The sequence below is a fragment of the Lampetra planeri genome, chromosome 3 (genome assembly GCF_965212315.1).
Source record: "Lampetra planeri chromosome 3, kcLamPlan1.2.h2, whole genome shotgun sequence".
NCBI classification, from domain to species: domain Eukaryota; kingdom Metazoa; phylum Chordata; class Hyperoartia; order Petromyzontiformes; family Petromyzontidae; genus Lampetra; species Lampetra planeri.
This window is the reverse complement of record NC_136109.1, coordinates 11,924,547-11,948,126: the sequence shown is the minus strand read 5'-3', so window position 1 is coordinate 11,948,126 and position 23,580 is coordinate 11,924,547. Positions and strand designations below refer to the sequence as shown.

Sequence of the window (23,580 nt, the reverse complement as noted above, 5' to 3'; positions counted from 1 at the left end):
CTCCACCCGCCCCTCCACCCCCTCCACCCGCCCCTCCACTCCCCCTCCACCCGCCCCTTCACCCGCCCCTTCACCCCCCTCCACCCGCCCCTCCACCCCCTCCACCCGCCCCTCCACGCCCCCTCCACCCGCCCCTCCACCCGCCCCTTCACCCCCCTCCACCCGCCCCTCCACCCCCTCCACCCGCCCCTCCACTCCCCCTCCACCCGCCCCTCCACTCCCCCTCCACCCGCCCCTTCACCCCCCTCCACCCGCCCCTCCACCCCCTCCACCCGCCCCTCCACTTCCCCTCCACCCCCCCTCCACCCGCCCCTTCACCCCCCTCCACCCGCCCCTCCACCCCTTCCACCCGCCCCTTCACCCCACTCCGCCCCATCGCCTCCACCCCCCGTCACGAGTTTATAATCGACCAATCTGGCGGCCATCTTGCTACGGGAGAACCTTTGGCTGAGTCAACGGAACCCCACCCCCCCTCACGATGACGTCACGCCACTCAGCACTCCCAACGTGTCCCGCCCCCCCTTTCCCCCTACGCAACATGGCCGCTTGATGTCTTCGCAATCCCGGCCGCTTGAAACTCCACTCCACGTGGACCGCACACACGTGTGCGTGTGTACCGTTTGCCGGCCTTCATAGGTGCTCGCTAACAGCACTTGCCCCCAACAGGTCTGTTAAAGGTCTATACGGGGGATCTTTGTACCGTTACCGGCCTTCATAGGCGCTCGCTAACAGCACTTGCCCCCAACAGGTCTATCCAAAGTCGTCGGCAGGCCCTGATGGCGGGGACGGTCGTGCCTGCAGAGGTGCTCGTGTGTGCCGGTGCGGACGAGTCGGCGCCCGGCGGCGGAGGCTGCGGGGCGTGGGACGCGCGATCGGGCGCCTCGCTCGCCTCGTACCGCGGCGGCGGAGCTGCGGCGCGGACTCTGTGCCTCGCGGGGGGACGTCACTTGCTGGGCGCGCAACGCGGCAAGAGCTACGTGAACGCGTGGGACGCGGGGCGCAAGGTGCGTGTGCGTGCCCAACCTTCTCGCCGTGCCCGCCACCTCTCTCGTCTTCTTCTCTTATAAATAACGATATAATTTATGCGCTGTGCCGTTGAAGTACTTTCGCATCGTACGTAGTCAACCGTGCTTCATCGGAGTATTCGGGGGAAGGATAACAAACTATTCAACTCGGTGACTTAAAAGTGCGTAGATGCTGTAGCTGCCGGACGGCTGCCGCAGAATAGTCGGTGACAATAATAATCATCAGTGACATACAGTACTTATATAGCGCATGGCTATCACGGTCCCGTTATGTTTCACAGACGGGGTATCGTCTGCCAGCGCAAATCCTTTTAAATGTATTGCGTGCACAGTGTATTCGCTCACTCTCGAAGAGAGAGAGATCTTGTTGTACTTGTTGAATCGGCTCCGTGTCTGTGGTCGATTTCTCGCTACGCCTCCCTCCTTCCCCCTTTACACAAAGCAGCAGGAGCAGCTGCAGCAGAAGCTCGTGTGCCCGGGCCCCGTGTCGTGCCTCGCCGCCTCCCCGGACGGGCTGCACCTGGTGGCCGGCATTGCGCAGACGCTCTACCTGTGGGAGGTGAGCCGCTACCCCTACCTGGGCCGGCTGGGTTCGAGCCCTGTACCGGTGTGTTCTATAACGCGGTGGTAGTTGCGTTCCTGAAGAACACGTGCTATGGAAAATTTGCGTTATAATATACAATATATAGTATAGGGGTAAAGCACGGTCAACGATAGTGCTTGAGGTGCGTACGCAGGAGAAACAAAGACTGAGGCGCATGGGTAGCATCCAGAAGGATCCAGTAGCATCCTGCCTTGTGCAATGCAACACCAAGGCAGCTGTACTTCCGATTATTCCTACTCGCGCGACGTAGTTTCATTCACTTAATTGCTTTATATCTATTTCGCAAGGATAATGATTTGCATGTACGGGTCCCTTACTTAAATTAATTAAGCGATAACAAGTAAACCCGTAAAAACAAAGTTTTTCACTATAAATCCTTTATATGCGTGGCGGTTAGAGTCCTCTCGTCCTCTGGCTTGAGATGGCTGCCACCTATGGGTCAGATGATTGTCTGCCAGTATTAAGCAATTGGTAATTAAATATTTAATTTGTTTTCCCTAAACAGTGTAAAATTTTGGAAAAAATTTTTCACGAAAATTAATTGTCACACACAACGAGTCTGTGTGGAAAATGTCAGCTCGATTGGATCACGGCAAGTGGGTTAAAAAACGAGCGAAAGATTTGCACGGTCCTAAGCAAGCAAGTGTACTTAATATAAAGGATTTAAAAATATATTCGCCTGTGGAGGACGCGGGGATCGATCCCGCGACCTTTGGCATGGGAAGCGAGGGCGCTACCAACTGCGCTACTCTGCCACGGCCTGTGGAGGGGTTACGCTCTGGGCTCCTACACTGTGACGTTCAGCCAAAGCCATGAATGAGTTGTATTTGAATAAATGTAAAATATTTTTTTTTTGCCTAAAAAGTGTAAAATTTTTACAAAAAATTTTCACGAACATTAATTGTCTCGCACAACGAGTCTGTGTTGAAAATGTCAGCTCGATTGAAATCACGGGAAGTGGGTTAAAAAACGAGCGAAAGATTTGCACGGTCCTAAGCAAGCAAGCACGCAAGCAAGCAAGCGAACTTAATATAAAGGATTTAAAAAGTGCCTTGAATCTCACCTCGACTGTTCTAGTGAACTACTATGGTGTAGCCAGGAGAACCCCCATTGGCAGCTATCTCAGTGCAGCACAAGGTGAACGCAGCAGCGGCCTGTAAGTGGGAATTAGTCTGCCAATAGGGGGCGATGTTGCGCTGTGGCTTTTCCCAATTTAGTATTTCGGTGACCATGATGGTAATGCCATTGGTTGTGACAAAAATTCTGGCGTTAGTGGTGATGATGACGTTGGTGACGCCATCGGTGATGGTGATGCCATTAGAGGTGATGAAGATGCCGGCCAATTAATAACGTCGGTGGGGTAAATTGCGGATCTTCCCACATTCTTAGGTGGCGTGGAATGGGACCATTGATATGAACCGAGCGAGATGAGTTTGATAATTGATTCTTTACCCTTCTATCTGGCAACAAAACTGACACCTTTTTACAAGGAGTCATGTTTGAATAGACCGCAATACCTGCAGTCATAATACAAACAAAAGAACATAACTCTGATAATGTGCACTGTCCTTGAAGTTGATTGGTCCACACCTGAGACAGCTTTCCTTAGAGTGTGGACCAATCAACTTCAAGGACAGTGCACATTATCAGAGTTATGTTCTTTTGTTTGTATTATGACTGCAGGTATTGCGGTCTATTCAAACATGACTCCTTGTAAAAGGTGTCAGTTTTGTTGCCAGATAGAAGGGTAAAGAACCAATTATCATATTTTTACTGGCAAATGAGGTTCCCATAGTCGAGATGAGTTTCTTTCATGGCTAACCACAGTTGCAAGGGATAACCGGTACCGGCCCTGCCTCTCTCCAAGATCGATTCGGCTTTAAATGAGTTCCCCGGTGTGTCAAAAACATTGGCACTGGGGGACACAATGGCAGCCTGGCATGGTCCTGGACACACCACCTCCTTTTGCGCGATAGGGGGCCATCCATCGTTTATTTTAACTCGCACGCACATAGCGACAGAGCCACACCTAGCTAGAGGACTGTTCATAGTTTGTTTATTAAACGTGTTGCCTCCAACTTATAGTGTGTGCGCCTCCGTGTATGTTACACACTACACTGGCGTCAGAAGTCATTAATCTTTGATTGTTTTTGCGTGGATTAAGTATTGGCCGTTCTATAGAATTCGGGGGGGTGGGGGGGGTGCGTCAAGCGCACGTACGCAGGTGGGGGGGGGGGGGTGTAAAAAGTACGCGTTCGTACAGGGAGGGGTGGGGAGGGGTCAAGTTTTGGCAGATTTTTGCGTACGTACTAAATGGATGGCCCCTAGGTGCTCGCTAACAGCACTTTTACCCAACAGCCTGTGTAACTATGATTCCAAAGGGGGGGGGGGTCTTGTGTGTTTACTTGCTTTTGTAGATGGGCGGGGGCTCCCTGCTCGCCGTGCTGTCGCGCCACTACCAGGACGTGTCGTGCGTCTGCTTCTCTGACGACGGAAGCCACTTCGTGTCGGGGGGCAGAGACAATCTGGCGCTCGTGTGGAACGTGGGCAGGTGCGTGCACGTGTGTGTTCGTATGTATACGCGAGACAGCGGTTAGAGCAGTATGGGGACGCGCGGCTCTGAATGTCGGACCACAAGGGGTGAGGATTGTGAGGTGGATCTCGGGGGATCACAAGACTGGATCTGGTTAGAAAATGAAGAGGTCAGGAAGGAGGCAAGAACATCCGAAAGAAAGTCGAATCGGATGGTTCGGACGTGTCGTAAGAAGGCATGGAAACCCCATGGGAAGAAGGAAGGTGATGAACACGGAGCCACCAGGGCGGAGATTGATGGACAGGCCTAACAAGAGGTGGATTTTAGTGGTGAGACCAGGACGTGAAGGACTGGAGTGGACAGGGATGTGATGAGCCAGGACAGGAATGAGCGAAGGAGGACCAGGAAGGCAGAACCCACATGAATGGGAATAACATCATGGAGAAATGAATAATTTATTATCGCATTGACGACGTCGTAGTTGTGTTTGCGGTGTGCAGTGTGGTGCAGGCAGGCAGTGCGGAGCCGCGCCACGTGTGGTCCCAGCACACGCTGCCCATCACAGACTTGCAGTGTGGCGCCGGGGGGCCGCTGGCCCGCATTGCCACCGCCTCTCTCGACCAGACCGTCAAGGTAACCGCTCCGGAGCTCCCACGGCAACCACTGTCACGGCAACCACTGTCACGGCAAACCACTGCAACGGCGGCCGTGTAGACACGATTGAGTGGTACTAATGTGGCGGCGAAGTGAGCGGTGGTAATGATGTCGGTGGTGGTGAAGGAAGTGGTGAGGTGAGCGGTGGTGGTGATGTAGGTGGTGGTAGTGGTGGTGATGGAGTTGTGGTGATGTGAGCGGTGGTAGCGATGGAGGCAGTCAAGGCATTGGCAGTGGTGGTGTTGATGGTGATGCGAGTAATGGGGTTCGTGTTGATAGTGGTGGTAATAGTGTTATTGGAGCTGAACGTGATGTAAGTGATGGTGGTGATGGTGTCACTCGAAATGACGCTGATGAGAATGATGATGGTTGTGGTGGTGATGGTATTGATGGCGGTAAAGGGTGATGGCGGATGTATCGACACTACTGAGATACCGTCGTGCTCGGTGCAGGTTGTGGTGGTAGTACAGTTGCTGTTGGCAGTGCTGCCTGTGATAAGTGTAATTGTTAAGAATGCCAGTAGTGTTAATGTAAGTTTCTGGTGTTGATGGTGGTTGTGTATCTTGCTGATGATGGTGCTGGATGTGCTAATGTGAGTTGCTGGTGCTTCTGTCCCAGCTGTGGGAGCTGGCGTCAGGCCGCCTGCTGCTGTCGGTGCTGCTTTCCGTGGGGCTCACGGCACTAGCGCTCGACCCGGCTGAGTACCACGTGTTCTGCGGTGGCGTGGACGGTGCCATCTACCGCATCAGCCTCTACAACACGGTCTGTGGAGCTGTGACTACCACCGCCACCAGCACCACATCCGGCACTAACATCACCGCCACCATTGCCCCCACCACCACCGCCGCCGCCATGCTCATCATCACCATCAACACTGCTGTGCCAGCGCACAGTGCCATGGGAATGGCAACCACTGCCACCGTCTTCATCACCATCGCTACTGCCACCATTGCAACCGACACCATGATTACCACCGCTGCCACTATAATCAGGACCGCCACAACCACGATTACAAACACCATTACTGCCGCCACCACCACCACTTTCAACTGTACCACCGCCATCTTCACTGCCGTCAGCTTCACCACTGCTGTGTTGCTGTTGACGACGGCGACGATGGTGATGACGGCGATGGTGATGACGCGATGGTGATGTTTTGCGTAGAACCACGAGCGGACTCTGCGGGTGAACGAGGACGATGAGGAGGCGGTGTTTCGAGGACACACGTACGTATCTCTCAAGGATTATGCCGCGAGGGATTGTGGGCACCCACGATTCTGCTGTGAGATGCGAGTTTGATTCCGCTCTGTGCGATAGCCACTGGCTGCTGCTGACTTAATTCATACTCCGCGCCCCGTATGTTTGTCTGTGTGCATGTGGGGATTGGCACAATGGGTGGCACAGGTGGTGCATCTGCCAGTCATCCGAGTCGGTCAACCCCATGGCAGCTGGATCGGTCCCATAACCTACTGTCGGCAAGCCTTTGACACTTCACGTAGACTCAAAGTGCACCTGGCCTGCCACAGGTGCCTTGGTGACATCACCGTCACTTATTGGCGAATGGCGGAAATTAGTATTGGGGTAATGGTAGTGTAGCGGTTAGCGTAGGGCTCTATGACCTCGGTTTAATTTCCACTCATGACCAACAACAATGACGACGGATATCTGAACCGGTCCTGGGCCTCTCTGAGGTTGAATCGGCCTCAAATGAGTACCTGGTGCAATGTGTAAACATCAGCAATGGGGTGACAAAAGTGGCTGGGTACAGTGCTGGCCAATCACTCCCTCGTGTGTCGTTCTGGCCTTCACCATAGGTGCTCGCTAATAGCACTTGCCCCAAAATTTTGTTAAACGCTATACAGGTGTTCTTTATCTTTGTGTGCAGCGGTGAGGTGCGCTGTCTGTGCGTCACCATGGACGGTTCCCTGCTGGTGTCGGGCTCCCAGGACCACAAGGTGTGCGTGTGGGACGTGGCGAGCCGACAGTGCCTCCGCACTATTACCATGAAGGGTACGCCTACACCAACCACCAACAGCCGCTATCCTCAAATAAGTGGTGATGACGTCACCATCACCGCCGCTCGCACGCACTCGCTTTTATCCAGTCGGTCTCTCGCTCGATCGGTGCTCCTTGGCACTTTCTCACCAGAGGTCGCAACCGGGTACCCGATACCCGTACCCTACCCGATACCCGGCTACCCGTACCCGGCCGGGTACAGGTACGGGTACCCATTTGCGACCCTGGTGCGGCCGGGTACGGGTAAGGAATCAAAACCTGTTTGCGACCTCTGTTTCTCGCTCACACCCTCTCTACTCTCGCTCACTGTCAAGTCCACGTGTATTTGTTTAACGAGGTGAGACCTCAGGAGACCAGGATAAACTAGTTTACGACATTTTGATGGAATCGTGATTTAGGGACATTTGTGAAGCGATAGAATTGCAAGTCTTGATTTGAAGCTTCCGTGACTGCAGGAATCCATACTCTTTGGTTCTTTCGGTAAAGTCACGTAGGTAGAAAAATAATAATAGATCACGACGTTTCTATCGCAACACAAGCAACCATCATCAGGTGTGAAACAAACACAGCAGGAGGACTGCTGACGTAAATCAGCAGTGTTTGTGGTTATCACTGACACCCACACTCTCTCACCCCTCTTCACCCTCACTTGATTTCACCCTTGCCCGCCCTCTCAACCCGCTCACTCCCTCACCCCTCCCCCTTGCTTGCTCGCACCCTCTCGCACACACTCACCTCTGCACCCGCTCTACCCTCGCTTGCTCGTTCTCATTCCCGCCTCCACTCTCGCTCACTTCAGCTAACGCCCACTCGCCTCTTGTCCGTCGGCGCTTTCCTCTGCTCTCGCCCCTCTCTGTGTTCACTCTCTCGCTACCTTCGCCATCGCTGCCTTCCGCAGGCCCAGTAACCAATGCGCTGCTCGTGCCGCCGCTGCCGGGCCTCGTGGACAGCGAGCCGAGGCCGGCGCTCACCCTGCCTCGGCTGGCGCGGCATCTGGCGGGTGCCAGCGATGACGGTGCTGGGGAGAGCGGCGCCGTAACCGTGAGGTCGGCGAGGTCGCGACACATGGTGAGGTCACATGGGGCGGGGAGGGGGGGGGCGAGGGACGGCGGATTGGATGGAAGGGCGACGTTCAGTGGAAAGATGGATCGGTTTATCGATTAAAATCAATTCTTACGCTACACAAAACGTGCGTCTGACCGTGCGTGTAAGAATGTTTTATTATTCATGTCAATCGCGCAACTGATGTTCCTTGACAGGTCATTGGAGGCAAAAGTAATTCTATAAACGATACAAATGAGACGACATACAAGAGATTCTTGAATCGGATGATTCTGAATCGAGCTGATTTAATGGGATCGGTGAGGAGGTTCAATCATTAGAGACCCCGAGTTCCTCGACTTCCGGCCACAGCCTGGGCCCGCGCTGTGGCGACAGCGCGAGTCTGCAAGGGTTCTGCCTTCTGAAGCCAAATCCTCTTCACGATCTCCCTCGCCTTACGAGTGACGGGCCCGTCGACGCGGCAGGTTTTTGTGCGGGTGTCTTTAAAACGCTGCGTTTGTCCGTCAGGGAGCGCAGGAACGCACGCTGCTGCAGGAACTTAGCGAGCTGCGCGATGCCATGCAACATGGAATCGAGACGGTAGAGACGACTTTCTGTTACCCCCTCTCCCATTGCTGCCCTGTTCCCGCTGCCCCCCTCCACTGATGCCCCCTTCCTGCGGCCACCTCACACTGCTGCTACTGGACATATAGCTCATCGGATTCCTCCAGTATAAATCAATATTCTGATTCTGCCACCCTTCATACTGCTCCCTTCCACTGTTTGCCCCCCCCCACCCCCCTGCTTCTGCTGCCTCTTGTCTGCTACTGCCACCTTCCTGTTGTCCCGTACTACTGCTGCAACCCCTTCTGTCCCCCTTCCTGCTACCCCATTTCTACTGTTGCCCCCCACTCCTGCTGTGGCCCTCCCCCCGCTGCGGCTCCCCTATTGCAGCCACCCCCACCTCTTCTTGCTGCCAGCACCCTCGTGTATTCTACATGGTATGTTCATATATGTATTTTGTATTTGTGTCATGTACATGGTGTGTGTATAATTAACATGGTGTGTGTGTGATGTACGTGGTGTGTGTGATGTACATGGGTGTGTGATGTACGTGGTGTGTGCCATTTACACCAAGAGTCTGTTAAAGGCTACGTGGGGGATCTTTGTCTTCGGTGTGTGTGTGTGTGGTGTTGAACGCGGTTGTGCTATGTGGGATGCAGGATGGGCTGACAGATCCCGAGGGTCGGCGCCTTCTCGCCTCGGAGCTGCAGGAGGAGGTGCACCGCCTGCGCGCAGCCAACACCGACCTCTACAAATTCGCCAGCACCCAACTCCACCCAGTCTGACAGTGCAGCAACCAGTGCCTGCCGGCCTCCTCCCACCCATCCACAATGCCTCGCGTGCTCCACCCCGTAACCACGCCGGCCTGGTTGCGGCCGTCGGTCCTTCAATCGCTTTTCTTTTTTTACGTGGAACTGTGACGGCTTTGCATCGGGGGCTCATTGTCACAGCCGTGTCCCCATGCGGCTCTGCCGCCGCTCGGAGCTGTGGGAACGAGCGCCTCTCTCGTGCTACGCGCGAGGCCTCTGTGAGGAAGGCGATGGAGTGAGGGACCGAGGTGAACTGTGAATCTCCCTGCGCGATTGCAAAGTGTGGAGGTGTCATTTGTTTTTGAGCAGCATTTGCACATCGCCGGGACTCGATTTTCTCAAAGCGTTTTTTTAAATCGTTTCCATTCTTAAGAGTTCTGTAAGTGTCTGTTTGCACCATATGCCGAGGATTTCAAAATTAAAGCCTGGAAGCTGCTGTGGTTCTGCGTTTGTCAATCGGGAGGGTTCGGCCCTGGTGGTTAGTTGGGCCCGAGTAAGGCAGGGCTCGCCCTGGTGAAGGCGCCAGCATATAGCCACATTGGGAGTGGGGACGTTGGCCCTGGCCCCCCAACTCCCGGCCTAAGAAATCGTGGCACAGTGTCGTGAAGAATCAACTCTTTAAGAGATGCGATGACATATTTTCCTCGATTCCGATAACGTGGCAATCATTGCCCCCTAATCCAAACTTCTAAAACAGTGCAGGCCTTGAAAAACCACACGTGTAAAAAAAACAAAAGCACTCGGCCTTTGTGAATTATGCAAAAACCAGCAGCAGTTCCTGAAGAAGTCCGCACCTCCGATTAGCACGGTTGGCTATGTACGGTGCGAAAGAAGTTCGACATACAAGTCCATTGTGGTATGCTTGTGTTGGGTCACCAAGATAAATTTGATTGTGACTGACAGGCAGCAACCGCAGTTCTAGACAGGCACCTGGAGAGTTTACAATGTCTTGCCCATGGGGTATGGGGAACCCATCACTTTCTGGGAGGTTCACCCAGGCAGGACACGAGGGTCAGCTGGCAGTGCCTTCCCTCTTTCTCAGCCCCGTTCACTTTTACATAGCCACTAAGACAAAGATCCCCCGTCTAGCCTGAACAAACTGTTGGGGCAAGTGCTGTTAGCGAGAAGCACCTTTGAAGGCAGGTACGGGGCAAGAGGGCGTGGGTGGCCAAACACCACGCCTGGCTGCCTTTGTCTTTTTAGTGGCGATGCTTACTATACACCGCACCAGGTACTCATTTTAGGCTGAGTCGACCTAGGGGAGGAGGCCCAGGACCGGTTCAGATCATCGTCACAGGTGTTGGCGGCGAGTGGGAATCGAACTCGGGTCCGACGGGTTCTTAGTTCTTTGTTTGTGATTCACACCGACGACTTTGGATGACCGCCTGATGATTCTGGTTGTAATTACTGGCGAAAGGTCGAATTGTAAATGCTGAAGTGGGTTTATTCTCCAACACACAACCGGTGTGTGCTGAACTAGTAATGAATGGACACGTTTGTTTACGTAACAGACCTTAATAAATTGGTTGTGGGGGGGGGGGGGTTTCACGACACATTTATGCGATATAATCCAAAAAAAGCTATTATGGATACTTTGCATGAGGTCTTTTTTTGTAATTCCAGGACTTTTAATTATCTGCAGTTCAAACCACTCGGTCAAAATGTCATCAATCTAACCCTAGGCAAAATAAAATTAAAAAAATGTATTTTAATTTTACTTGGAATTTGACGCGCGCACCAAATAGAGCGTAAATAAAAATACACATTTAAAGAAACCGTGATTAAGTTGTCTTTTAAATGCACAAAAGTTCGTCAGTGACACTGTGTGTGGCCTTTAAAGGAAGATACGAGTTGCTACGTTATTTGTGCGGGCCAAAGCAGAATAATAACATTCTACTGGTAGGAACCCACTGGTTCCACCAGCCCACAGGGGATTATTGTGTCCGTCCGTCCATCCGTCGTGCAGGAAGGGGCTGGGTGGGGAGGAGAGAGTGGGGAGGGGCTGGGTGGGGAGGGTGGGGAGGGGCTGGGTGGGGAGGGTGGGGAGGGGCTGGGTGGGGAGGGAGGGGCTGGGTGGGGAGGGTGGGAAGGGGCTGGGTGAGGAGGGGCTGGTCACCCCGTGGTGCCCTTATAAAACTCAACGTTTAACCTACTCACGCCGGCTTGTGCCCGCCCTCACAGTCGGGCATATTTGCGGAATACACCACGCCGCCGTTGACCCTGGCCATTGACCGAGTAACCCAACGTTCCTACCAGCTCCCTCCGCAGGAATGTGTTTAATTGCCATAATTTTATTAAAGTTATCAGACCCCTGAGTAAGGTGGCGTTAATGTGCCTGTTGAACTTCTTTCGCACCGTACGTAGCTAATCGCATTACCCCGATAGGTAATACATCCTATTTTCCCCCATTTAAAGCCATGGTGTTACACAAGCGAACGCGTCGAGTTGCTTTGTTATTTGTGCGCGCCAATGAAGAATAATACAATTTAAATTTTTCATTAAAAATGTTGACTTTTAAGTTTCATTATCTGAACCCTGAGTAAGATGGCCGTACGTGTGTATCACTTCTTTTGCACCGTACGTTGCCTTAGCATTAACCCCGATGCGTAATCCATCGTATTTTTCCCACTTTTAAACCCACCGTGTTTCACAAGCGTCTAGTTGCTTTGTGGTTTGTGGGCGCCAACGCAGAATAATAACATTTTAAATTGCAATAAAAAATGTTTTGACTTTAAAAGTTATCTGACCCCCGAGTAAGATGGCGCCGATCACAGCACAGCGATGACGTCATCAGAATTCGTACGTTACAAATCGTAGTTCGCATGCGCTACGGATAAGGGACATTTCCCGAAACGTCGCCTATTATATGTATATATATATCTTGTACTGTCTCTCTTTGAAAGGCCACGCGTGTTACTGCCGAACGTGTTTACGTGGTTTGTTTGTTAGTTGTTGCTGCTGTTGACGTTTGTGCGTCTTGCGTATGTGAACTACGGAATTGGAGTGCGCGCGGCGGCCTCCGTAGGCGCGAAAGGCAGCGACATGGCGAGCGGCCCGTCACAAGGTGAGGGGGAAACATCAACAACAACAACGTCAACAACAACAACGTCAACAACAACGTCACCATCATCATCAACATCACCATCATCAACAACATCATCATCACCATCATCATTACCATCATCTTCACCATCATAATCATCATCATCCACAGCATCATCATCAACATTACCATAATCATCACCATCATAATCATCACCATCATCACCATCATAATCATCACCATCATCAACAACATCAGCATCATCATTACCATCATCATCATCAACAACATCAACATCATCATTACCATCATCATCAACAACATTATCAACATCATCACCATCAACATTACCATCAATAATATCATTACCATCATTACCATCATCAACATCATAATCATCAACATCATAATCATCATCAACAACAACATCATCATCATCACCATCAACAACAACATCACCATCAACATCATCACCATGATCAATATCATCATCACCATGGCAGTGTGGAGTTTGTGTGATCTCCCCCTGTTCTACAGAGTGAGTGAGTGGAGTTTGTGTGATCTCCTGGTCTACAGAGTGAGTGAGTGGAGTTTGTGTGATCTCCCCCTGTTCTACAGAGTGAGTGGAGTTTGTGTGATCTCCTCCTGGTCTACAGAGTGAGTGAGTAGAGTTTGTGTGATCTCCCCTTGTTCTACAGAGTGAGTGAATGGAGTTTGTGTGATCTTCCCCTATTCTACAGAGCGAGTGAGTGGAGTTTGTGTGATCTCCCCCCTGTTATACAGAGCGAGTGAGTGGAGTTTGTGTGATCTCCCCCTGTTCTACAGAGTGAGTGAGTGGAGTTTGTATGATCTCCCCCTGTTCTACAGAGTGAGTGAGTGGAGTTTGTATGATCTCCCCCTGTTCTACAGAGTGAGTGAGTGGAGTTTCTGTGATCTCCTGGTCTACAGAGTGAGTGAGTGGAATTTGTGTGATCTCCCCTTGTTCTACAGAGTGAGTGAGTGGAGTTTGTGTGATCTCCCCTTGTTCTACAGAGTGAGTTGAGTTTGTGTGATCTCCCCCTGTTCTACAGAGTGAGTGAGTGGAGTTTGTGTGATCTCCCCCTGTTCTACAGAGTGAGTGAGTGGGATTTGTGTGATCTCCCCTTGTTCTACAGAGTGAGTGAGTGGAGTTTGTGTGATCTCCCCCTGTTCTACAGAGTGAGTGGAGTTTGTGTGATCTCCTCCTGTTCTACAGAGTGAGTGAGTGGAGTTTGTGTGATCTCCTGGTCTACAGAGTGAGTGAGTGGAGTTTGTGTGATCTCCCCCTGTTCTACAGAGTGAGTGGAGTTTGTGTGATCTCCTCCTGGTCTACAGAGTGAGTGAGTGGAGTTTGTGTAATCTCCCCTTGTTCTACAGAGTGAGTGAATGGAGTTTGTGTGATCTTCCCCTATTCTACAGAGCGAGTGAGTGGAGTTTGTGTGATCTCCCCCCTGTTATACAGAGCGAGTGAGTGGAGTTTGTGTGATCTCCCCCTGTTCTACAGAGTGAGTGAGTGGAGTTTGTATGATCTCCCCCTGTTCTACAGAGTGAGTGAGTGGAGTTTGTATGATCTCCCCCTGTTCTACAGAGTGAGTGAGTGGAGTTTCTGTGATCTCCTGGTCTACAGAGTGAGTGAGTTGAATTTGTGTGATCTCCCCTTGTTCTACAGAGTGAGTGAGTGGAGTTTGTGTGATCTCCCCCTGTTCTACAGAGTGAGTTGAGTTTGTGTGATCTCCCCCTGTTCTACAGAGTGAGTGAGTGGAGTTTGTGTGATCTCCCCCTGTTCTACAGAGTGAGTGAGTGGGATTTGTGTGATCTCCCCTTGTTCTACAGAGTGAGTGAGTGGAGTTTGTGTGATCTCCCCCTGTTCTACAGAGTGAGTGGAGTTTGTGTGATCTCCTCCTGGTCTACAGAGTGAGTGAGTGGAGTTTGTGTGATCTCCCCTTGTTCTACAGAGTGAGTGAATGGAGTTTGTGTGATCTTCCCCTATTCTACAGAGCGAGTGAGTGGAGTTTGTGTGATCTCCCCCCTGTTATACAGAGCGAGTGAGTGGAGTTTGTGTGATCTCCCCCTGTTCTACAGAGTGAGTGAGTGGAGTTTGTATGATCTCCCCCTGTTCTACAGAGTGAGTGAGTGGAGTTTGTATGATCTCCCCCTGTTCTACAGAGGGAGTGAGTGGAGTTTGTGTGATCTCCCCCTGTTCTACAGAGTGAGTGAGTGAGGAGTTTGTGTGATCTCCCCCTGTTCTACAGAGTGAGTGGAGTTTGTATGATCTCCCCCTGTTCTACAGAGTGAGAGAGTGGAGTTTGTGTGATCTCCCCTTGTTCTACAGAGTGAGTGAGTGGAGTTTGTGTGATCCCCCCCTGTTCTACAGAGTGAGTGAGTGGAGTTTGTATGATCTGCCCCTGTTCTACAGAGTGAGTGGAGTTTGTGTGATCTCCCCCTGTTCTGCAGAGAGTGAATGTGTGAGTGGAGTTTGAATGTTCTCCCTCTGCTCTGCATGGGTTTCCTCCGGGTTCTCCGAATTCCTCCCATAGCTCAACCCACACACACACACAATGGAACTGGGATTGGCCAAACATTCGAATGCTGAAAAATTACGACTCATTTGGTATTAACACAGCAGCAACATCGTCCCCGACAGAGGAAACCTTGTAGGACCCTCTTGAAAAAAGTCTTGAGTGAGGCCTTCTTCGGCAAAACAAGCGGAAGTAAATAAATTAAGCCACTTCACTAACTTCACCACCACCATCAACACCAAATTCACCACAATAATAATAAAACTATAAATCTATAAACAATTTAGTATTTTACCAGGTAAGGCCCACTGGGCTGCTCTATAGCTCGTTTCAGAAGCGACCTGGCCACAAATGACAGCTCCACAAAGTTGCTTATCATCACGTGGAAATTTAGAGCAACCACATACTCTAAAATGCGTGACGTTGATTCTCAATGTGGAGGGGAAAACCGGGAGGACCCGGGGAAAAATCCATGCGGCCGCAGCGAGAACATGCAAACTCCAAATATACAACAGGCGTCAGGGTAGGGATTGAACCCACGACCTCCTGTTCACCAGGCAAGGTAGTTAACAACTCGCCACTGCATAAACCTCATTAACATCAGTATCGACAATATCACTGTCGAAAACATCGTTAACAAATTCACCCATATCAATAATATTAGCAGCAGCGTTACCATCAGGGCTGCTGTACGTGTGTGGACACGTGTGCTCCAGACGTGCAGAATAAAAACCGCGCGGCCATCCTGGCGGAGCTGAACAAGGAGAAGAAGAAGCTGATGTCACAGACGCCAGCGAGCAGGTGGCAGTGCCAACTGCACCACCACACATCACCACACACCACCACCACACACCAACACCACCACCACACACCCTACACACCATCACCACACACCACCACCACACACCACCACCACCACACACCACCACCACCACACACCACCACCACACACCACCACCACACACCACCACCACCACACACCACCACACACCACCACCACACACCACCACACACACCACACACCACCACACACCACAACCACACACACCACCACACACACCACCACCACACACACCACACACACCACCACCACACATCACCACCACACACCACCACCACCATACACCACCACACACCACCACCACACACACCACCACCAGACACACCACACACCACCACCACACCACCACCACACACCACCACACACCACCACCACACACACCACCACACACACCACCACACACCACCACACACCACCACACACACCACACACACCACACACACCACACACACGACCACACACACCACCACCCAGGGGATTCATGAGGACGCCACCACATACACCACGCCCGGCCGCCTCTTGTCTCTCCAGTGGCAATGTTTACACACCGCACCGGGTGCTAATTTTATGCTGAGTCGACCTAGGGGAGGCTCAGGACCTGTTGATATAATTGTCACCGGTGTTGGCCGTGAGCCTGGGTGGTCCGATTCGTAGCGCATCGCACCAGGAGCTCATCTGAGGCCGAGTCGACCTAGGGGAGGCTTAGGAACCGGTTCAGATACTCGTCACCGATTTTGGCCGTAAGCGTGAATCGAACTCCGGGGTTCGCTGGGTTCGAAGTGCAGCTCGCTAACCGCTACACCACAACACCACCACACACACACACCACCACAGTGCTTGTAGTTTCGGGGTGGTGATGAGCCTGAGTGTGTGTGTGCGCGTGTGTAGCCACTGGGGAGACAAAGGCGGCCGAGCGTGGTGCTGACCAACCATCCCCTCGTGTGTCGTTACGGCCTTCACAGGTGCTCGCTAACAGCACTTGCTCCTACAATCTGTTGAGGCTATAGGGGGGATATTTGTATTTGTCTTTGTAGTTTCACGTTGGCGCGTCCCGTCGCCAAGGAGATGCGGGAGCACGCGGAGCTACAGCACACGGCACAGCAGCAGAAAGCAGCACTGCAGGTGCAGCCACAGCTGACACGCTGCCACAGCTGACACGGCCACACCTGACACGGCCACACCTGACCCACTGCCACAGGTGACACTGCCACAGGTGACACGCTGCCACAGCTGACACGCTGCCACAGCTGACCCACTGCCACAGGCAACACGCTGCCACAGGCGACACGCTGCCACAGGCGACACGCTGCTACAGCTGACACGCTGCCACAGGTGACACGCTGCCACAGGTGACACGCTGCCACAGGTGACACGCAACCACAGGTGACACACTGCCACAGGTGACACGCTGCCACAGGCGACACGCTGCCACAGGTGACACGCTGCCACAGGTGACACGCTGCCATAGGTGACACACTGCCACAGGCGACACGCTGCCACAGGCGACACGCTGCCACAGCTGACACGCTGCCACAGGTGACACTGCCACAGGTGACACGCTGCCACAGCTGACACGCTGCCACAGCTGACACGGCCACACCTGACCCACTGCCACAGGTGACACTGCCACAGGTGACACGCTGCCACAGGTGACACGCTGCCACAGGTGACACGCTGCCACAGGTGACACGCTGCCACAGGTGACACTCGCATTTCAACTTGGCAAATTGCTTTCGTTTAACCAGGCGACAACTCAAAAGAGACCAGCGTAAGTCTCTCATTTGCAAGCGTCATCTGGGGGCATTCGTCTGGTGCCAGTAGGGGGCGATGATTGGTAGTGTGTGTGTGTTTCATCCCAATTTAGTAATTTTCGTATTTGGCGAATGACATCGCGGGATTTTTCACGTCCCCTGTGAGTGAAACACGTCGTGTTATTGTTAGTATCATAGTTGTGGATATCGCACACGGCACGATGAGTCAGGGCAGGTACTGGTTGTGAACCGCGAGGCTCTGAAACGTGCTTTTGGAGGAGTTTGAATCAGCGCACTGGATGTCTGTGAAAAAGAGTTTCATAGCTCGTCGGATTCCCCCAGTATAAATAAATATTCTCATTGTGAAATGGCCATCGACCGAGCGCCGCTGATTTTTATTCGTAATGCCAAACACGTGAGAAAATACCCCAAATAGGCCGTTTGATTTGAAAAGAAATAAACGTCAAGTGGTTTTTGATTCGGTGTTTTAAATGTTTTTAATTTAAATATTTAGGGTGGGCACAGCCCCAATGGCCCATACAGACCAGACGCCACTGCCTAACACAGTCACAGCTCATACATCTAGAGCTAGCACATCTACAGCTGACACATCTACAGCTGACACAGCTAGTGACACAGTCACAGCTCATACATCTACAGCTGACACAGCTACAGCTGACACGGCTAGTGACACAGCTAGTGACACAGTTACAGCTGACACAGCTACAGCTGACACATCTACAGCTGACACGATAGTGACACAGCTAGTGACACAGCTACAGCTGGCACAGCTAGTGACACAGCTACAGCTGACACAGCTAGTGACACAGCTAGTAGCACAGCTAGTGACACAGTCACAGCTCGTACATCTACAGCTACCACAGCTACAGCTGCCAAGGCCTCAGCAAAGACTCCACCACAGCTGACACAGCTAGTGACACAGCCACAGCCGACACGGCTATCGACTCGGCTACATCTATTGCTGCAATAGATGTCTACCTGCTTGTGCATACGTGCGTATTCATGTGCACGTGTGTCTTATATGCTGCGTTTACGTGTATACTCGTGTGTACAGCATTTTCAATTCCCACTCACAGCCAACACCGAGGTCGACTCTGACTCAACATGAGTACCTGGTGCGGTGTGTAGTAAACATCGCCACTCGGGAGGCAAAGGCGGCCGGGCGTGGTGCTGGCCACCCCACCCCCTCGTGTGCCGTGCCGGCCTTCATAGGTGCTTAGATGCTACTCGCTAACAGCACTTGCCCCAACAGTCTGTTAAGGCTATACGGGGGGATCTTTGTCTTTGTTTTTGCAGCACGCGCATGCACATTCCTTCGGATTCTTCATCACGCAGGACTCTGCCTTCGGGAACCTCATTCTGCCCGTGCTGCCTCGTCTGGAGCCCGAATAGCACCCCCCTGCTCGCCTCCTCCTCGCATCCTCCAACCCACTAGCCCCGCCATCCCTGATCCTACCAGCCCAGTAACAGAAACAACAGCCTCCGTTCGCCCCCAAGTTACTGTGACGTCGCCGCGGTTCTCGTGCCGGGGCTAGGTGCACTTGGAGGCTGCGTGAAGTGTCGGAAGCCTCGCTGGCAGGAGGTCACGGGACAGACCCAGGTGGTTATGTTGGGTTGGCTGGCTGAGACGACTCGCCCACCCACGCAGGCGCGCACTCTTCAAGGTGGCACAATGAGCACATGCGTTTGTGTGACTCGTGTGAGGCCGGGACATGAGGACATGGGGAGGGGGGTGCGGGAAAACATGGGGACACAGGAGAGACGGCAGCAGGATGGGCGGTGCAGTGACACGGCAAGACGTGCTAGCTGGGGACAAGGGGACATGAGACTTTTGGGAGGCATTGGAGACACGGAGGTGTGCGATAAATTGGGACGGGGCAGATAGGTGGGAGACACAGGGACGTGCTGCAAAACAAATGGAGACAGGGGAGACAGGTGATTGACATCGGATTGAAAGCTGGAAGAACCCGGTGAGCTTGAATCTCGTTTTCACAGGTGTCCAGCCCAGGCTGGGGTCGGCTTTTGCAGAAAATTACAGAGATAAATGAAACAACCGCATGCAAACTCGTATGCAACGTCGAACAAAACATCAGTGTATAGAAAGAAAGAATATGAGCAATAGTTAAAACTCTCCAAAGAAAGGATCAATTACATTTGAAAATTCACAGTTGTCGTAGCTGAAAGTCACAGTTGCAGATGTGGGTGTAATTGGCATCGAGTGTGAGTTTAAGAGCAAAGATGAGACGGGGTTTGAGAGGCAGGTGGGAGACACTGAGGGTCATGTCCTGTCAATTCTGCGGAGGCGTGGATGGAGTTGTCTTCTGTCTGGCTTTCGATGTATGAACTTCTTTCGCACCGCACGTAACCGAACCGTGCTAATCAGAGGCGCGGGGGAAGGACAACAAAACTAAACACATAAAGCAGTTCTAAAGAAATGAGTTTTCAAAGTTGAGACTCCTCACTTCCGATGACACCAATGTCGATGTGATGTCATGAGGGTACATAATACAGCCGGTGTATTCAGCATTGTGGGGGGAGCGGTCGTGCAGTGGTTAGCGCGCTGTGCAACAAACACGGCGACCCGAGTTCGATTCCCGCTCACGGTCAAAGCCAGTGACGATTATCTGAACCGGTCCTCAAATGAGTACCTGATGCGATGTGTAAAACATCACCACTTGGGAGACAAAGGTGGCCGGGCGTGGTGTTGACTACCGACCCCCTCGTGTGCTGTGCCGGCCTTCATAGGTGCTGCTCGCTAACAGCACTTGCCCCAACAGTCTGTAAAGGCTACACGGGGGATCTTTGTGCTAAGGATGGTCCATAAAACAACACGCGCTGCGGTCTGCTTCGTGGTGAAAGTCAAGATCCTGTGACGTCGTTCGACAAGGAGCGGGCCACGTGTGCCCCTGTTGCGGTCTAAATTTGCCAAATTTAGAAAAAAAGCACGAAAATTATCGCCCCTCCTCACCCCCCTTCTGATGAGAAATCGATCGGGAACCACCTGAAAAAAAATATTTGGAAAATAAATGCTTCTCCGCTGTTTTACACCGGGAAAAGCCTCGCCCAGTCTCAAGTTGTTCAAGAGCGTCCTATGAGGCTGGCATCCGCACGAAACTGATTTGTATCTGAAGGTTTCGATTGTAAAATAAATGTGGAAAATCCCACTTTTTGTAAATGATCTATGTGCTGTAAAGAAGGGACATTGCCCGGAACGTCAGCTATTTGTTTTCCTTTTCGGGTCACAGTCTTGACCAGGGTGTTGCGTGTTTATCTGTTCTTGTGCACCACTGCCAACGCAGCAGCAGCAGTGGTTGCGAGATGTTAACTTCCTCGCTTGCTGCTGTATATTTGGAGTCTGCGTGTCTCTCTCTCCCTGTGGTGAGATGTTAACTACCTCGCCTGGTGTACAGGAGGTTGTGGGTTCAGTCCCGACCCTGACGCCTGCTGCTGTATATCTGGAGTTTGCGGTGTCTCTCTCCGTGGTCGCGTGGATTCTTCGGGTACTGCAGTGTTTCTCTCCACATTTAGAATCAACGTCACGCGTTTACACGAGTATTTGGCTGCTGCTAGAAATGTCCACGTGATGATAGGCCACTTCGTTGAGCTACCACCTGTGATAGCCAGAGTCGCTTCTAAAAAAAGCGCTACGTAGCTCAGTTGGGCTCTTACCTGGTAAAATAAAAAATAGTTCTCCAAGAAAACACCATTGATCTCTGCCCAGTGAGGTCATCGTGGAATGACGTCAATGCGTTGATAATGTCAACGCTTAGTGACGTCACACCGGTGACCGATATTTTTTTTTTGGGGGGGGGGGGGGGCTGTGATGAGGGGCCCCGAACCCTGTATGGTCGGGAGGGGGGGGGGCCGTCACGTGAATGGTCGCCAAGCCGCACGGCCCCGGAACGGGCATAGAAACCCCATTAGTATGTGAGAGCGCCCCTATAGGGCCCCGGAACATGAATGACACTACCAGAGGGCCCCTAAAAGGGGGAAGTCCCATTTGCGCCCCCCCCTCTCCCGAGCAGTCGCTTATTCATTCCACAGTCGGCTCGCTCACCGGCGGTCAGTCACCTCCGTATCACTCTTCCATCGCCACTACGACCATGGGGTGAATGTTCCTCGTCAGCTTCCCTCCCATTCTTCTCTCGCACTGCTCCTCCGCTCTCGAATTCCCTCCCAACATCTTGGCCCCCCCCAAACCCCTGCCAAAAGCTCTGACCATCGTTGCGCAGTTCAAGAAACGCGTTCACTCTGGTCCATGACTACTTTAGGGGTGCCGTTCGTTGCCGGTGGTCTCTTCGTGTTTTTTTTTTACCTTTGGGCCCCGTGCTAAGCAACTGCAGAAAAAACAACGTGTGGTCCCTCTTCTCACACTCCCTCTCCATTGCCTCTCTCTCCCCTCTCGCTCGCTCTCCCCCTTCTGCCTCTCTCTTCTCCCATCTCCCTCTCCCCATCTCCCCCTCTCCCCCGCCTCCCTTCCTCGCTTCTCCCGCCCCTCAGGCTTGGGGCGCGGTTTTCACTCAATCTGCGTCTCCTGCTCCAGATCCCCTCGACACCCGGTCCCCCCACCCCCCCAAGGGGACCCCTCCCAACAGGTCCCTCTCTGTCTGCCGGGGAGCCCTCATTCACACAGGGACCCCCTTCACACCAACCCTAGGTTCACACACACACAGACGCGCGCGCGCGCGTGTATAAAATACACAAGTGCCATACACATTCACACACACAGATTTACACACACACACCCACATAGTACAATACACAGACGTAACTATACACGTAAATCACCACGTAATTAGACACGGTGCCACGCACTCGCCTAAATCACATGCATACCAACATACAAACAGGAGCACACAAATACGTACACACGCACAGTCTCACACCACGCTCGAGCACCATGGGCTACGCCCGTTCCCGCCTTGAACGGGAGTCATCAGCATCCATCGGCAGCAACATCTTCGACAGCGGCAGGAACGAGCAAACATCACCACCACCATCATCATCGTCATCAGCATCACCGTAAACATCTGCATCGTTCAGCATCAGCATTATCATCAACACCATCATCATCATCATGGTGGTCTTCACCAACAGCATCTGTAGCACTATCATAAAACATCACCGACATCACCACCACGACCACGACCATCACCGCCACTGCCATCACCGCCACCACCATCATCAACATCGGCGTCAGCTGGAGCCGCGCCCTTATCGCTGGAGCCGCCCTGGGTCCCGGTAAGCGCTCTCGGGGGACCCACGGGGGGGGGGGGGGGGGGTCGCGGGGACCCAAGGGGGGGTCGCGGGGACCCGAAGGGGATCCTCGGAGATGATCGCGGAGGGGACACGGGGGTTCTACAGGGGCCCGCGAGGAGCTATGCGGGTTATTCGAGGGGACCTCCCCCCCCCCGTCTCCGGAGCGGGTCCCCGCCTCGGTTTTGAAACAGCGCTGTAACGTGCGTGCAGGGTGTGGGTAAGGGTGTCGGGGTGTGTAGGGTGTGTGTAAGGGTGTGCGTGTGTGTGTCGGATGTGTGTAAGGGTGTTGGGAGGGTGTGGGTAAGGGGAGGGTGTGTGTAAGGGTGTGGGGGGAGGGTGTGGGTGTAGGGTGTGGGTAAGGGGAGGGTGTGTGTAAGGGTGTGGGGGGAGGGTGTGCGTGTAGGGTGTGGGTAAGGGGAGGGTGTGTGTAAGGATGTGGGTGTAGGGTGTGGGTAATGGTGTGGGTGCGTGTAGGGGTGTGGGTAAGGGGAGGGTGTGTGTAGGGGTGTGGGGTGTGGGTAAGGGTGTGGGTAAGGGTGTAAGGGGGTGGGGGGAGGGTGTGTGTCGGGTGTGTATAGGGAGAGGGTTGTGTAGGGTGAGAGTGTCTGTAAGGGGAGGAGGGTGTGTAGGGTTAGTGTGTGTGTAGGGATAGAGTATGTGTGTGTAGGGCGTGTGGTCGGCTGAGGGTGTGTGTAGGGTGAGGGTGTGCAGTGGTTGTGTGTGTGTGTGTAGCGGTTGTGTGTGTAGTGGTTGTGTGTGTGTAGGGTGAGGGTGTGTAGTGGTTGTGTGTGTAGTGGTTGTGTGTGTGTGTAGTGGTTGTGTGTGTGTAGGGTGAAGGTGTTTAGTGGTTGTGTGTGTAGTGGTTGTGTGTGTAGGGTGAAG

At 52.8% G+C, this 23,580-nt stretch overlaps 2 protein-coding genes across 5 annotated transcripts; both read left to right on the top strand.

The window, feature by feature from the left end:
* The first annotated feature begins 515 nt into the window (after positions 1-515).
* Positions 516-9,682, top strand: WDR18 (WD repeat domain 18). 4 transcript variants are annotated; one of them, XM_078620688.1, is made up of 11 exons: positions 516-666; positions 749-1,004; positions 1,471-1,584; positions 4,047-4,180; positions 4,663-4,795; positions 5,435-5,578; positions 5,981-6,042; positions 6,702-6,826; positions 7,632-7,900; positions 8,402-8,473; positions 9,097-9,682. In XM_078620688.1, exons 2-11 carry the CDS (start codon positions 777-779, stop codon positions 9,220-9,222), a joined length of 1,407 nt encoding a protein of 468 aa, XP_078476814.1. In that variant the 5' UTR covers positions 516-666; positions 749-776; the 3' UTR covers positions 9,223-9,682. The 4 variants fall into 4 exon arrangements, with proteins under 4 accessions (XP_078476814.1, XP_078476820.1, XP_078476808.1 ...); XM_078620694.1 differs by having other exon boundaries at positions 517-636; XM_078620682.1 differs by having other exon boundaries at positions 588-605.
* A 2,378-nt stretch (positions 9,683-12,060) lies between these two features.
* Positions 12,061-20,603, top strand: INIP (INTS3 and NABP interacting protein). Its single transcript, XM_078620672.1, has 4 exons — positions 12,061-12,310; positions 15,543-15,627; positions 16,702-16,789; positions 18,736-20,603. The coding sequence occupies exons 1-4, from the start codon at positions 12,289-12,291 to the stop codon at positions 18,829-18,831; spliced, it is 291 nt and encodes a 96-aa protein (XP_078476798.1). The 5' UTR covers positions 12,061-12,288; the 3' UTR covers positions 18,832-20,603.
* The last annotated feature ends 2,977 nt before the right edge of the window (positions 20,604-23,580 follow it).

Excerpts from the sequence above, each read along its gene's own strand:
- WDR18 (XM_078620688.1), top strand. The coding sequence starts at position 777 with ATGGCGGGGACGGTCGTGCCTGCAGAGGTGCTCGTGTGTGCCGGTGCG. Across the intron at positions 1,585-4,046 it reads AGACGCTCTACCTGTGGGAG|ATGGGCGGGGGCTCCCTGCT; the intron begins GTGAGCCGCTAC and ends TTGCTTTTGTAG. Across the intron at positions 7,901-8,401 it reads CGGCGAGGTCGCGACACATG|GGAGCGCAGGAACGCACGCT; the intron begins GTGAGGTCACAT and ends TTTGTCCGTCAG.
- INIP (XM_078620672.1), top strand. The coding sequence starts at position 12,289 with ATGGCGAGCGGCCCGTCACAAG. Across the intron at positions 15,628-16,701 it reads TCACAGACGCCAGCGAGCAG|TTTCACGTTGGCGCGTCCCG; the intron begins GTGGCAGTGCCA and ends TTGTCTTTGTAG. Across the intron at positions 16,790-18,735 it reads AGCAGAAAGCAGCACTGCAG|CACGCGCATGCACATTCCTT; the intron begins GTGCAGCCACAG and ends TTGTTTTTGCAG.